General features: G+C 34.9%; 1 protein-coding gene across 1 annotated transcript in view; it reads right to left on the bottom strand.

Annotated features, from left to right (window-relative positions):
- LOC148271694 (organic cation transporter protein) overlaps positions 1-16,377 on the bottom strand; it is a gene marked incomplete at its 5' end in the record, with an annotated part of 47,918 nt that overhangs the window by 13,919 nt on the left and 17,622 nt on the right. Inside the window, 7 exons of the mRNA XM_088241045.1 lie at positions 1,869-2,044; positions 3,797-3,876; positions 4,918-5,168; positions 6,276-6,381; positions 8,912-9,104; positions 13,061-13,189; positions 14,056-14,185. Coding sequence (XP_088097171.1) covers positions 1,869-2,044; positions 3,797-3,876; positions 4,918-5,168; positions 6,276-6,381; positions 8,912-9,104; positions 13,061-13,189; positions 14,056-14,185 — 1,065 coding nt within the window. The remainder of the gene's footprint in view (positions 1-1,868; positions 2,045-3,796; positions 3,877-4,917; positions 5,169-6,275; positions 6,382-8,911; positions 9,105-13,060; positions 13,190-14,055; positions 14,186-16,377) is intronic.

Genomic DNA, 16,377 nt, shown 5'->3' with positions numbered 1-16,377 from the left:
CAGGTCATAAGCCCTGTAAACGCTCGAATATCCATAATCCTGAATTTGAAAAAAGTCTACCTCATCTCTGTAGGGATGTAAATAATAAATAAATACTTTAACCAACGGAACGTAATTTAATGTTTTTGCCTAAAGAAAGTTTTATAAATACATTGTTTTTAATTCACTATTCTACATTACTTTTTATGTTAAAGTCCGAGGAGGAATTAGGGCGCGGGCCGGGCGGTTAGAACCAAAAACATGGAAGTCTCAATAGTTATTTGACCGTTCATATTTTAAATGTTTTTATCTTAAATATTCTTATCAAATCAAAAGCCTATAAAGCCAAAAAAACAGCAATTAATTGTGTTTTACTTCGAGAGATACATTGAAAACAGTTTAAAAACTTCAAACCGCTCTCCTGAACAATTTAATTTACCAAATGTGACTTTCAGCTTTAAAAAACAGAAATATTCTCCATACAAACAAATGGTACTCATATTTTAGAATTATGTATATTTTTCTTTGAAAATTATGACCGAAAAAGCTTGTTGCAGACAGCACCTACATTGGTTGGAGATGACAGAAGAAAACGACGTTATGCTTCGATGCGTATTTGATTCATCATTCCCTTTCCCCAACTGATGGTGCATAGGGCACTTCATTGGTACACCAATCGCAGAAATCTTGAGAATTTCTAGCTGAGATAACATGGAACGAGAAAATAAACTTCTTTTGCTGTTGATTGATGCTAAATACTCACCTATTCCACAGCTCCACATGTTAGCAAACAAACATGGAAACTTAGATTTATTTCATTTATCTTTATACCAATTAAAATCATTACTTTTTAATCACTTATTTTCTAAATTATAAAAATGTTCTAAGTGTTATACTTGTTTTACTGCTCATACAATAATACATCGCCATCGCCTCTGTTACTTCAATACTTTTTATATTACTTAAACTTTTTATTTATTGTTATTTTTCTGCTTACCTATGTAATAATTTCTTGTTTCATTTTCCTTTGTTGTTTCTTTATTGTCTATTGATTTTATTTTATGTAGTATCTATGTTTTCTTTACCGTCGAAATAAATAATAATATATTATTGAAATATCCGAATTACTGATGACAGTCAGGGCAATTGTATACGACCTCAAGTCCCCACTAAGAAGTAAAGTGAACCCCGGACAAGTAGTTATAGTCCTTAAAATATAGCTTGATTAGAATGACAGCTGTCAAATTAATTTTATTAGTGATGGGAAATTACTGATCACTGATCAAATCGATTTTATCAGTTATTTCATGCAATCATGAAACTCTGTTTCTGAAAATTGATATAAAAAACGCAAAAACAAGCCTTTTATGGTGTGTTTAACACAATTATTCACCAAAAAATGAGACATTTTTACTTTTTTCGTGAACAACATTAAGTGAATTATTTATTTATTCGATCAATTTGTCCCATCTCCAACATTTTTGCAAAATGATGTAACCTTGTAAGAACGTCGTTAATAATTAGGTTTATTTTAGTTTTCTTTTAGTTTTAAAGCTGATTTTATATATTAATATTGATTTATGTTTCAAGCATTGTACTAAAAAAAATAATTATCACGCCAGATACAAATAATGTTTCATTTGTCAATATAAATAACTAATTTGACGTTACTACAAAGTTATGTCGTCACTTTTTCTGACAACTGTCATTCTAATCATGTTACATTTTAAGGACTATATTTACGCAGTTACTCTGTTTTCTCAACATGTAATAAATTTACATCAACATGTAACTTCGTTTTATTCTGTCAATCCCCGGCTGGGGAAGAAACTCCCCTGCATCAACAAAGCATAAATCCGACAAATGAAATGCAGCAAAATATTTCTTACCAAATACACAATGAAGGGCGACACCAAGGACCCAACATATCCCATAATGTGGATGAGCGCGACTCCCTGAGCGCGGACCACGGTAGGCAGTAACTCCGCGGCATATTGCAGACCGATATTGTAAGAAATGTTCACGGCAAATCGGCCCATGATGGCGAGACTTGCTGATGGAGCTCCTAAAATACACACAATTATTGAATAACCTTACTTTTATTGATTGAAGAGATTGGGGGGAGTGTCGGTGAATTACAGCAAGGCTCATCAAGAGAATAACAAAATACACGTGTTATCCCGAAGAGAATGGAACGTGCTATACTTAGAGTTACAAAAAGATACAGAAACATTATCATTGTTTTTTTTTTTGTGAGGTTCATTATTCTTTTACCTTGCTTGGAATGTACAAGGTTTATATTTACTTCAAAGCGATAGTTCGTTATTTGTTTACTTTAAAAAAATAAAATATTCTTTTAAATTTACTTCAATGAAAAACTTCGTTTGGTTATTTAGTTATTTTATTTATGGATCGGTGGGATGTTTTGGCTGTGACCTGTTTCAGGAGCTTCTCCGCATTTGCTCCATTGACAAGGAAACCACAGAAAACTCGTAATGAGAAGGCGGACCGTTATAATTCGTCAACAGATCTTCCGATCCACTTGAAGAGTGTTCGGCATTTGGTGTCCTGCTATCATTGATACCTTTTATTGCCTTTACTATATCTGTCATGTATAACGTTACCTCTCTTTACGAGTTCCTATGACTAATCACTACATGCACATCGTGTAAATCCTCATTTAGACTTCTGCATCACGCCTCCAGTTGCATTCTCTGCAGACTAAAAAAGGGATGGATAGATAGATAGATGGGAGACATCTTGGAGAGTAACATCATCGCATGGGCAAGTGTTGATCTCAGAAATTTTGAATCTGTGTAAATAGCTCATAAATCCGCCATGTCCTGTCAGGATTTGTGTAAGTTCGAACATAATTTATTTGATCCACAGCTAAACCAACGTTTGTGATGTTATTTGATCCGCAGCTAAACCAACGTTTATGATGTGGTGAAATGGATTGATTGGTTGTAGTGAAAATGAGCATACCACATAGAGGGAATGTCTAACGGTAGATAGACAAAGCGCGTTTTTGGGCGGAAACCAAGGTATACAAGACTCTAAGAGTAATAACTAATGAGATGGTAAGATAATATTTAAAGATTTGCCTGGAAACAGTGAACGAAGACTGCACGAAACAGGGAGAAGTGGAGAAGACAGAGGCAGGAGGAAACCTGTGTACTACAGTGGACTAATATGAACTGGTTGTGATTATAAGTATCCCAAGCCGTTATTTTAAACCATACAAATGTTAGACAGTATTATATTTTACCTCTTCAGAGAGAATATCAAGATTAATTCAAATCCCAAAAAAAAAATATACGGGAATATGGAATACTTTATCCATTTACGTGGCTTATAGCCTGTTATTGGCTAGTAAGGGATCTCAATAATGCCCTCCACGGTTTAAGACGTTTGCATTACGTGCATAGAGTTTTCCGGGTTCAATTCTCAGTGATCTCATATGATCTATATTAATTATTGTCAATTAAACGTGCTTTTTCTCAAGATTAGATGTTATCCACTGCAAGTTCAAGTTCAAATTTAAATGGGCCTGCTGTGGTTGCAAAAAACAAAATCTTCGTGATGTACCCTGTCAAAAATGTTTTTAGACAATTCAATGCAAGATTTGCTGGACATTATTCTAATCCCTTCATAAAAAGGCTAAAATATCTACTAGAACTGTGTTAGGAAAAATACTTGGCAATAAAAATCCGCTCTTTGGTAGGTCCGTGTTTGATTCACGCAGAAGAAAACTTGTCAAATTCTGGATGAGTCCAAACTTTAAAAACAAACATTGGAAGTGAAAAAAATGTGTTACCCATGGGAACTGCTGTAGCTAGTAAACTGAAAATCCCACTGAAAACCATGGAGCCACATGCCAACCATCTTCTACCCCATCTGAAATTAAAAAATAAAAGCCAAATTAATTTAGTTATACACAATTGGATATAAATGAAAACTTACTCGGTTTTGGTGACATTACAAGATTATATTTTTAGCTATTTATTTAATGATATCACCATAATATTTGCTTATATTAATATAAAAATGATGAAAAGGTATGGTTTGACATTTTAAATAAACTTGATTGAGTTTATCGATGATCCAGTATTCTTGTTCTTTATTCAGGTCTAAGAAAGTTTCATTTCACAGCTTAGTATTGATTTGATAAAGTCTGAGTCATTAAAAAAACACATCTAAAAATCCTTTATTAGAACGCAATGCATCATCATTTGCCCATGTTCCCAATTTCTAAGCATCTGTTGATACAAATATTTTCATTTAATTATATGAAATTTTTAGTGCCCATTAGAATAAATATTTTCTCATCATGTTGAAACAAACTGTTTGAAGATGCCTAACTAATGAAATAAATCATCGACATAATAATATATTATCTGGAATAACGCAGCGACCTCAGTTTGGCCCCCACTAAAGTAACCTGTCTAGCACTAATTATGTTTGGTCTTAATTATTAGTAGCTATTTGAATATTTATTTTATTGTCTCTTATCATGAAATTTGAAAGTATCTCTAAAATAAACTGAACAATTTAAATATCCGGACTAACCCAGGGTCCTCAGTTTGACACCCACTAAATTTACCCGAACATTACACAACTATATTAGACTTTTAGTGGCTATTCAATATTTTTTTTCTTATCTCTCAAAATTTAATTGAGAGATACTAATGAACCAAATAATCGATATAACCAGGCTAAGGGAAAGACCTTAGTTTAGTCCTCTACTATAAATTACCCACCCAGCACTAATATTCTGCCTCAATTACGAGTATATTAGATTTTAACCGATAGGTTGATATCCATTTTCGTATTATTATCCCAAAATTCATTATTTGGCGATGTCTGACCCTATAACCAGACGATCGACATAACTGGACTAACGCAAGGACCCCAGTTTGGCCCCCTACTAATATTTACCTGTCCAGCACTACCGTCAGGAGAGAATCGGCCGGTAGTTCAGTGGCTGCCGCCACAGTAAAAGTGAGGAAGACATCCAGCCCCAAAGAACCAACATTTCTCACGTGTCCGTCGAAGACAAGGGAGATGATCATCCAAATGGCCACGAGCAACAGAACAGTCTTCCTCAGGCGAGGGGTCTTGAAGAGTTCCAGAACGGAGTAAGTTCTTCCAGAAGTTTCTTCCTCTTTCTTGATGCGGAGACAAGTTTCCTTTGGAAAAAAATAATAAAAAAAATTCATTAATTTTTTTTAACATTTTCAAAAATTAAGACACTGTTTTGTTACATGGGTGGTAGGGTGATCAGTCTTACACATCGTATCAGTCCAGGAAGCGTATATAGAAAAGCTACATCAGCTCGACACCAGAGGTTAAACACCTAGACACCGTAGTACCGTTTTCAGAGGGTGTCACACTGCAGTAGGACATTAAATAAAAATCCATATCTCTAATATTTTAATATTACAAGCAACGGCAGAATAACAATATTCTTTAATTTATTTTATTTTAATTTCAATTGTCATTTAATTTTGTTATAATTATAAAGGACTTGAATAAGCTCTGGCTAATTCCAGGGAGATGGTGTTATCTAAAACGTGAAATAATAAATAAATAAATCTTAGTATTTTTACATCGGTCAATACTACAGCCAATTTCACCTTGAAGCTCCATCATTAGACTTGAAATGACAGTTTATTATGTTATTCCACTGAAGTAAACTTCGGCTTATAAAGAATTTTTTTTTAAAGCATTAAACTTTTTAAATTTTGTGGCAAAAAAGTAATATTTGCCGGGATTTTTAAGGTATTATTTTTTTGAAAAAAAATTCTGCAGCTGCAATGCATATAATTATTGTGATAATTATTCATCAGTGTGGTCAAATATGAAGCAAAGTGTAGTCGCATGCAAAAAAATAAATGCCCAAATTTCTTTCTTCTCGACCCCCCTGGGAAGATTTATAATAGCACATGTAGAAGCACATTTAAACAACTAACTTTTTACAATGTTTATCCGAAAGATTTTTACACACTTTCATGACACAAGCAGGCGTTTTGGTTTCGATTCAAAACATCACACCAGGCTGGAGGTCGAAAATCGACTAAATACGCTTTGAGCATAACTGAGAGTTCGGGCATGCGTTAAGTGTCATCATTTTTGAGGGCTCAGGGCATGTCTATGTGTATTAATATGTCAATTAGCGTCTCTGATATTAGTGGGTAGATTATTCCACAATTGAGCAGCTACTAATATGACAGACGAGACGAAAAAATTGGAGCGGTGAGTGGGTATTGAAAGTACAAAAAGCAAAAAATACTCACGTTAAAGTCATGGAACGCCTTTTCGGGAATCTTTGCTTTATTGATTTTCTCGAATTTCTTCAGAATAACACCAGCTTCTTCCACTTTTCCCTGAGACACCAACCACCTGTTTAATAGAATGTACATATATTTTTTTAAATTTTAATTCTAAGAATTGATCACTACAAGAGGTGCTTGTTAAGTTTTGAGATATGGCAACACCAGTGTGAATATGTCAAATCTGACATCGCCATCGTAAAGTTTGCCATTTTTGGTGGTAAACGTACTCAGTACGTTTTGTCATACGAGTGATATTTGTGTTGTTTACAGATACTTGAAAAATTAATTTTGTTAGAAAATGGAATTAAATCGTAAACATTTTGGTGCGATGATTTTCTATGACTTTCGACGTGGATTAAACCAACAGCAATGTGCCGATCAACTCGTTGCGACTTTTGGCAATAAAGCACCATCTCGAGTCACTGTGTTTCGCTGGTTTTCTGAATTCAATCGTGGTCGCACTTCGTTACAGGACAAGAGGCAACTTGGGTTTAGGATCTCCCGAGGCATGCGCAGCACGTGTTCAAGCCTGATCCACCGCCGCATCCTCAAGACGCTCGTTATAGGAGGCTGCTTCGTCTGTTCTCGGACTTCAATGTTAGTTATAAAATCGAACCACCCTATACCTAACATTGTTCTCAAGCACTTACTATCAAAACTCAGAAGTTTGGTGTTTTGAGCTTTGGTAAGGTGCCAAGATTCGCCCCCATATGGAGTACTGGCATTGTACAAGAGTTGACCGAGCATAGACTAGAGTTTCAGACAGCACGCATCATGTTAAAAGTTGCTCCAGCAATTCCTAGGCGGGTTGCGAGCGCTTTGTGCATGCTTCCATCCTCAGTTATGTGAACTCCCAAGTATTTAAAGCTGTCAACTTTCTCAATCCTCTGTCCATTATTATGTCCATTATCCCTGTCAGTGGACATCTTTTGCTGACGACTTCCCTGAGCACGGAATATACGTCTACTTTATTGCTTTCCTTTGATGGCAAAAGTTGGTTTGCAACCAGTAGTCTTTGGGTAAGTCTGCTGCTTTTGGGTGCGCTGCCGGCGACTGGCCTTGACTGTCACCTGGGGCGTTCTGGTTCTCCAGAGAGTAGTAACTAACGTTTCCTATTACTGTCGACATAAAGGGGTTTGAAATGAGTAAAGGATTTATTTATTTCTTTTATTTATACTTCCCCTTGTCTCTACCTTGCAGATGATGAGGGGTGGTTTTAGAGCGACAGTGAAAGGGACATTGAAAATTGTAAATGTAAATATTTGTTCGCGCTTTTCCTTACTGAATTTTATTAGTAAAGGATGAAATATAATCAATTCGTAATGAAAAAAAAAATTGCTCGCTTGTATGAATGAATCCAAAGAAAGATATTTAGTCTTTAAAACGGATTCGGGTATGTGGTGGATGCTTTTAGTGTCCATTATTATAGGGAGGCTGATCAGGGTCAGGACCAGGATTTGTTGCACACAATCTGTATAAAATATCTACAGTATGTAAATAAACATTACTATAGTGCCATAAGTCAGAGAGAAAATACGTTTGTACGAAAAAAAGTGGGACCGCATTTTCTCTTAACTCTCCTGTAAAAATCAATTTATGGCGCTAGTTTTTTTACCGTCGGCGTCGATAGATTTAACAGGGCGGATGTGTTAATATTCATAATATTAAAATATTCACATATCATAGAATAGCAGGTGGCTAATAAGATTAAAATGCGATAGTAAACAATATAATATAATTACCATAATCATAACTATAAATTTAATTAGCCTATTAAATATTAATAAAATTCACTTTTCAAACCGCTTCTAAAGAATCTCACTTTTTTGTGTCTACCGGTTTCAAGTTAACCCGTCTTTTAAAATTAAGTATGGTCTCCTTCATAATTATACAATTCATATAATTCGCATTGATTGTGTGGCCTTATTCTACACCAATTAAAGAGGACACGAGGCTGACTTGGCGGAAAATTTAAGATCAAACGCATTGGAGGTCTCTGACGCGCTATCCACCCCAGTAATAACCGAAACAAACAATAAAATATTTATGGCACAGCCGAGTTTGTCGGCCTGTGGTGTAGTAGTCAGCGCATTAGCTTACCATGCAAGAGGTCTCAGTGTCGATTCCTGACAATGGACGACATGAAATATTTGTTTAAAAAGGTGTTATTACACTAGAATATTTCACAGTTCCTATAAAGACACCTGAAGCGTAAGACTGATTATCTTACCTTCGTGTAACAATTTTTTTATCAAGATACACTGCGATTGGTGTATCAATGCAGTGCCCTATGCATAATTAGGTGCAGAAAGGGAATGATGATGATGGTAATGAGCTAAGATACCACAATGAGTACGAGAATGTTTATGTTGAGTGACGTTAGCAGGCGCTACTCAAAGGCGATTTTGTGGCGTTACGGAATTGAACCGTGCTAATTGATAACGTGCGCCCGAGCGGTTCCGAAACATCCCGAACGTGAGACGCATTCCCGAGTAGTACCGACCGACCATTTACGAATGTGCCTTCGGGTTACCTTATGAGGCAGGTAATTAGATTGATAAGCCATTGAATTAAATATTGAACAGCATTTTTCTTACCTGGCACTCTCCGGCACCGCCCACGGAGTAGCGACCGCCAGCAGCAGGGGAGCTGATGTAGCCACGGCGAACCATCTCCAGTCGGCTATGAAGTAAGCAATCCATGGCAGGAGGCAGGTGGCGAAGGTGAAGAATATCGCGATGGACATGTTGGCCACGAACGTTCTCCACTTCGGACCGACGTACTCCAGTACTGACAAAAAAAACATGGGAAGATAAATTCGGTTCATTTTAGTAAAATTCAGTTCGGTTCAGCTCAGTAAATTTTTTTTTAAAAATAATAAAAAATCACATTGGCCTTTGCTTTCTTCCCGCGCAAACAATAAACATTACAATGCATTCGCATTGCAGTTTAATAATCATCGATATGTTGGTCAGTTCGCACGTGAGCTTCTCGCTATTTGGTCGCTTATTTCCAGCAATAACAACAAAAATCCGGTTTCGTGCTTCACATTTTACATGGATTCCCTTCCAATTCCCCGCTGTATCCCCTTGCTAACGCATGGCGAGAATTTAAATCAGTGCTGTCCAACGTGTCACAGTGAGAACAGCGTGACGTCATATATCATCCTCTTGCAACAGTATTTTGTAATGCAGTGAATTTTGCAGAAAACTCGAAACATTATGAAGCAGTTCTGTAAACACTACACTATTTACACAATTTTAGCTGGAGTATTCATGGTACCCTCAGGAACACGCACATTTGTTCCACGTTCAGGCTCGGAAAGATTAATAATTGATTCATTTATTTATTAGTTTTTAACCAATGTTTTGAGTTTGTCCAAATTTTTGTAGACAAGGACTGGATTTAACCCCCTAGGGAGCTGTTAATATAAACGTATTACAAAATACCTAAATAACGTTTTACAGACGGAAATATTGAAGTCTAGACATCCACAGGGATTATGACCTGTCATTGGCTGGTTATAACAGATCATAAGCCCTGTGGATGCCTAGACTTCAATATTCCCTTCTGTAAAATGTTCTTCGTGTCTATTGTTATACGTTAATATTTGTTTAGATGGTAAATTGACTTAACAATATGATTAATTAATCATAACTAAATTCACCTAAATTGAATGCATCTAAAAAAAACTACATAATACACAAATTAATTATTCATTGGAATTTTATTATTTTTTTTAAAATACGTATGTTTCGCATGTAAAATAATTTTGAAAAATAATTTGAAAAAAAAAAGTAAAGCCATTTTTTATTTCAAGGCCAATCTGATCACGATCGTAAGAATATTAGTCTAACAAATTTACACCTATTGGTAAATAATATTTAATTATTATAATCCGTAATCAATTATATTTAATGATCTTACAAAAAAATGGGAAAAGCATAGTTATTATTTGCCTTCTGGAATAAACATAATATTATTATAATTATGAACAATATTCTGTGTCCGGGAGGATGAAGAATGCAATGGGGAAGTTCAAAGTGCACGCTTTTTTTTGTGTTATCATCGCTATGATTTTTCAAAGTTTTATATTTCTGAAATCACTCCGCGTGTGACGTCTCAAGTTCTTTTCTCGGTTTTTTCCAGTTCTGCAGATTGGTCTATAGACGGTAAGTAAATCGGAAATCTTTCACAGCTCTCTTATAATTGGTTGATTCATATAAGCTAGTGACGCGGTTCAGAGAAGTTAATTTTATTTTAAATTTAAATTATTTATATTTTTCTATTATAATTTTGTATATTGTTTAATATGTTAATAAGTGTTTTTGATTTATATATAGAAGAGTCCCGACTTAACACGGAATTTTCTAACAAGTCGGGACATAAAAAAATTATAATTATGCTCTATGATAAAATTGTGTATTTTGTGCTTTAAATAAATAAAACAATTTTCTTTTTTTTCGTACATTTTTGAGAAACTGCCATACAATTTAATGCTCTAATTTTTTTTGCACCACTGAATTATTGAATAATGTCACCGGTTTCAGGACAACTCATCTTCAGGACTGACATGAATTGACTTTGTTTACACTGCAATTTTTTTCAGGATTTACATTCACTAACTCCGTCTTCAGAACTGAAAATGTACATATTTTGTTTACACCGCTAAATTGCATCACCGGTCTCAGGACATGCCATCTTCAGGACTGATATTGTTTACAACACCCAATTGTTAATTAACATATTTCACCGGTTTCCGGACATCTCATCCTCAGGACTGACATCAACTGACTTTGATTACACCACCAAATTCATCGGGGGCGGACATTTACTGACTATCATCAGAACTGACAATTGTGCTGACTGTATTTACACCATAGAATTATATCACCGGTATCAGAACACAATGTTCGCAATGGAGTCCTGGTCCCGACCTTGATGTATGAGAGCGAAGTATGCACTTGGAAAAACAGGGATGAAAGTAGGCTGAATGCTGTCGAAATGCGATCTCTTGGGCGAATGTGAGATAAAACTATGCACGATAGATGCACAAATGTTGAGATCCGTACAATCACTTTATTGCTCCCTGGTTAGAAGTTGTTTAGAATATATTTCTCCAGTCTGGTCGCTGGTCGCCCCATTATCGTGTACATTCTGATTCACTCGAGCGCGTCCAAAAGAAATTTCTAAAATATATTAATTTTAAACTTCATATTCCTGCTGCTTTATTTAATTATAATCAATTGTTGTCTTCAGCAAATCTTTTAAGACTTTCTGATAGAAGAATCCTAACTGATCTAATATTACTTTTTAAGGTGATCAATTCATTAATTGACTGTCCAGATTTGCTGGAGTTGGTGTGTTTCCGTGTACCTGGTCAACATACCCGCCACAGATCTCCTTTTTGTTCTGCAAGTTCTAGAACCAACTATCACATGCACTCGCCTATCCCTAGGTTCCACAGATATGGCAATCAGTACGAGGACAAGGCTGATATATTTGGTTCTGGACTTGATAGTTATAAAACGAGTCTGATTTCTTTTTTTCTCTCGCAATATTATTCTTCAACTTTTCTTTATATTTAAAAATGTTTTTGCTTTTTTTGTTTTTTCATATTTATGTATTTATTTCGTTAATATTTTTGGTTGCTTATGTGTATTTACCTACTTGTTACTATTGTTGTTATGCAATTTTATAATTTTTTGTTATGTTTTTAAATATGTATTTTATTTCTTTTTTCATATTTATGTTCAATATATGTTAAAGGCAATTTATGCCGTTTATGTAAAAATAAATAAATAAATTATGAAATGCTGAGATAAGCACTATCGACAAAATCAAGAAAGGAGCTCTTCGTTAGTTTGGACATGTAGAGCGAATGGACCGCGAAAGAACGGCTAAAAATATTTACATTCCGAATGTAATGTAATGATGATTTTCCAAATGTTTGAGTTTACTGTTTACCATATTGATATGCCAAATATGTTTTTTTAAAATTATTTTTTGGGTTTCTGATCATATACAGGATGTTCTTTAAACCCTGTCACATCCAAAACCACAATAACCAGTATGGGCAAGAAGACATATGAGCATATTTAAAGAAATATTTAGAACAAAGAATTTTTTTAAAAGTAAAATATTTAAAAAACAAATTGTTGCTCACTTCTGTAGGGGAGAAGTGAGGGGAGCACGGCCCAGTATCAAGCTCCCCCCTCCCCCTCCTCGTTTCTCCCCTGCAGAAGTAAGAAACCATTTGCTCTTTTTGAAAAAAAAAAATTGAAAATTTTATTTTTCAAAAAGTTATTTTTGAAAAATAAAAGTTCAAAGTCAACAGATGGAAGAGTTGAGGAAATCTGGATGTTCAAACATGGGCAGAATGGTGAATGTTACACAGTGTGTAAAGTGGCCATTTAAACCAGCCAATGACAGGTCATAAGCCCTGTAAATGCCTAGACTTCCACATTCCCTTCTCAAAAATGTTTTCCTTTTCTGTTGAAATAAATTTAAATATGAACAACTCCCTAGGGAGGAAATCCAGCCTGTCTGCAAGCATTTGGACATAATCAAACATTGTTAAAAAATATAGTTTTGTGAGTGAAATAGTAATAGCCGCTCTCTGATAAAAATAGAATGTAGACAAGTTCGACTCGTATTGTAATGGTTGGCGCGTTCGCCTGCCATTCTTAAGGTCCAATAATGCCCGATGAAATATGTTAAACAACAAAATGTATTTAGATACTCACCGAGGATGTACATCATTGTGAAGCAGTTGTCAAAGGCCAAACCAACCAGAAATCTGCACAGGCAAAAAGACCAGAAAGAATGGCACCAAGCTGTGCTGACTCCCGCCACAAATCCAACCACGTTTGTACCTGAAAAAACAATTCCATATATTCCACAATCATCAAAACTTGGCTAACTTTAGATGGTGAAAATACCTTCACAGCGTAAAAGGGGATTTATCAACATTCGCATCGTCGATCCTTTTAGCTGTCCGCGTCCTTTCGCTGTCCATTCGCTCTACATGTCCAAACCAACGCAGCATCCCTAACTTGATTCTGTCGATAATGCGTGTTTGTTTTGTTTGTTTTGTTTGTTTTGTTTGTTTTGCTTGTTTTGCTTGTTTTGCTTGTTTTGCTTGTTTTGCTTGTTTTGCTTGTTTTGCTTGTTTTGCTTGTTTTGCTTGTTTTGCTTGTTTTGCTTGTTTTGCTTGTTTTGCTTGTTTTGCTTGTTTTGCTTGTTTTGCTTGTTTTGCTTGTTTTGCTTGTTTTGCTTGTTTTGCTTGTTTTGCTTGTTTTGCTTGTTTTGCTTGTTTTGCTTGTTTTGCTTGTTTTGCTTGTTTTGCTTGTTTTGCTTGTTTTGCTTGTTTTGCTTGTTTTGCTTGTTTTGCTTGTTTTGTTTGTATGTGGGAATATGTATTTGAATGTACCAAATGCTATATTTAATTTCTTACTTAATATATTTTATATATAAACCGTACTTGTAAAAGCCCCCCTGACGTTGATATGAATTAAATAAATAAGTAAGTAAGGCCCGCGGTGTTTATCATTATTTTATCGCCTGTGTTTGTCTGTTTGTCTTTGCTACGTGCATTTATGTTCTGTTTGTTTAGTTTAGTTAATTATTATTATATTTATATAATGCTTCTTCATGTAGGTGTTGTAATTGGCTTAAGCCGTAAATCTAACATTTAAATAAAGAAGCTTTATAATGGCGCAATAAGGCGTTAGTCACTTACCCACTAACGAGGGGATTCGCCCATATTTGTCGGCCAGCCAACCGAAAAGGAACCCTCCGACGATGGCTCCACAGAAGAAAACCGCTTGCGCCGTTGCTGGGAGGCCATCCTTGTCGCACACCCAGTCAAGCTGTAAGGGAAAAGAGAATAACGATAAAATACTAGGCAATGTGATTATTCAGTCAGATGGATCTCTTCACAACAATCAAGATTTCAGCTCTTTAACTTCAGTAAAATCAACAAATGGAAGAAATGAAAAAAAATGGATGTTCAAACATAGGAAAAATTGTGAATGTTACACTGTGTGTAAAGTGGCCATTTAAACCAGCCAATTACAGTCCTGTAAATGTCTAAACTTCCATATTCCCTTTTCTAAGGTATTCATTTAATTATTTTTTTCATTTAATTTCATTTTTTTAGCACCACAACAGGCCAGGAGGCCCAATTACAGTGGTGAATTACATAACAGAATAACCAGGCTTGAGAAAAATTACATTTTAATTTTTGTGTTCTCACCGGGAATCGAACCCGGAACCTTCCGTGCGCGAGTCAAGCGTCTTGACCACTACACCACGGAGGCCGCCAAATTCTCCATCCTGTTGTAATTAGTTAATCTCAATGACTCCCGAGGCGGTGAAATCCAGTCTTTTGTCTACAAACATTTGGACAAACTCAAATATTGTAAATATTATATATATTATCTTTACATATATATAATTCTTCTGAACGTGTGAACTCTAAACTTCTCCTAAATGGCTTAACCGATTTACGTGCGGTTTTCATCGAAATGTAGATCTTTGCGCTGCGCGTGTTTGTAGAAATTAAAATTTTCAATCGAATGTGTGAAAAAAAAGGTAGAAGCATAAATATTTTTTTCTCAGAACTACCACTAAAGTTAAAGGATGTTGTTTTTTTGTGTTTAAAAAAGTTTGTTTTTGAATGTTTACAAACAACATCCGCTTTATATGGATCCCAATCAGGTTCTTTCTTTACATTCCTTATAATTTCTTCCCATTTACTTCTTTTAACTGGATTTTTGGTAGGACTCAAATAATATTAACTGACATTCAATACATTTTTGAAAATAGCATTTATGAATAAAGTGCACCCCTATTGTTGAGAAGAGCCGAGTATGAAATTTACAAAAATAATTCTATATTTGAAAATGAATTCTTTTTAGTTTCGGAATTCAATCATAAACAAGTACCTAGGTACCTGCTTATCAATGAAAAGTATTTTTCTAATGTAATAGCATGCAAGCCAACGTCCTGGCAGGACAACGTCTGTCGGCATCGCTAGTTAATAATAAAAAGGAGTAAGATTACAACATGTCTTGCAGCTGCTGAGCGCATGGACGGTTGGAATTCTTGACCCCATTTGAAAAATTCATGTATTCTGTTTTTGATAACATTTATGTACGGAAGCTCGATTACCAATCGTCGTGCAGCTACAAAGCGCATGGTCGAGTGGAATTCTAGCAACTTAAAATGATATCACTAATTGTACAAAAAATAAATACGAATATATAGCATATTAGTACACTTTTCGAGTGTTCGTGCCAAGAAGTAAGCAATAAAAAACTAAATTAAATAAAATAAAATAAATAAAACAACTTTGTTTTTAACCACTAATTTTTATTTTAAGGTTTACGTAACCAAATCCACCTGGTCCATGAAGAAGTATAGAAATTGAAAAAATAATATTTTCAGGCGTTGCCTAGTATGTAGGTGAAATAATTCAATTAGATTAATCTCACCCGCATAAATAAAGGTTTCAGCTCTTTAACTTCACAAACATTAACAGATGAAAGAATTGAAGGAATATAGATGTTCATATATAGGCAGAATGGTGAATGTTACACAGTGTGTAAAGTGGCCACTTAAACCAGCCATTTAAAGGTCATAAGCCCTGTAGATGCCTAGACTTCTATATTTCCTTCTCTGAAATGTTATTAATCTCTGTTGTAATATGTTAGGTTTATTTTTGTTTGTTTTAAAGCTTATTTTATATATTTATGTTGATTTATTTGTCCAGCATTGTATTGAAATAAATAAACACGCCAGATGCGAATGATTTTCCGTGTGTCAATATAAATAACTCCTTAGACGTTACTACAAAGTTAAGTCGTCACCTTTTCTGGCAAATGTCATTTATATCATTTCGTCATTTGAATTTTAACAAAAAGGTATCTAACTTTTTACTAAGCTCTTTATTGTACCATTTTTAATACAATTTACAAGTTTTAAGCAAATATATATTTATTTTAATACTTCGGCACCCATACACACGCACCCTCTCCCTTATTCATTCGCACGCGCACAT

This window comes from Micrasema longulum, unplaced genomic scaffold (assembly GCF_059751315.1).
Source record: "Micrasema longulum isolate JH-2025_06_02 unplaced genomic scaffold, ASM5975131v1 h1tg002722l, whole genome shotgun sequence".
In the NCBI taxonomy this organism is placed as follows: Eukaryota; Metazoa; Arthropoda; class Insecta; order Trichoptera; family Brachycentridae; genus Micrasema; species Micrasema longulum.
The sequence above is the reverse complement of the archived record's forward strand: the minus strand, read 5'-3'. Positions and strand labels throughout refer to the sequence as shown.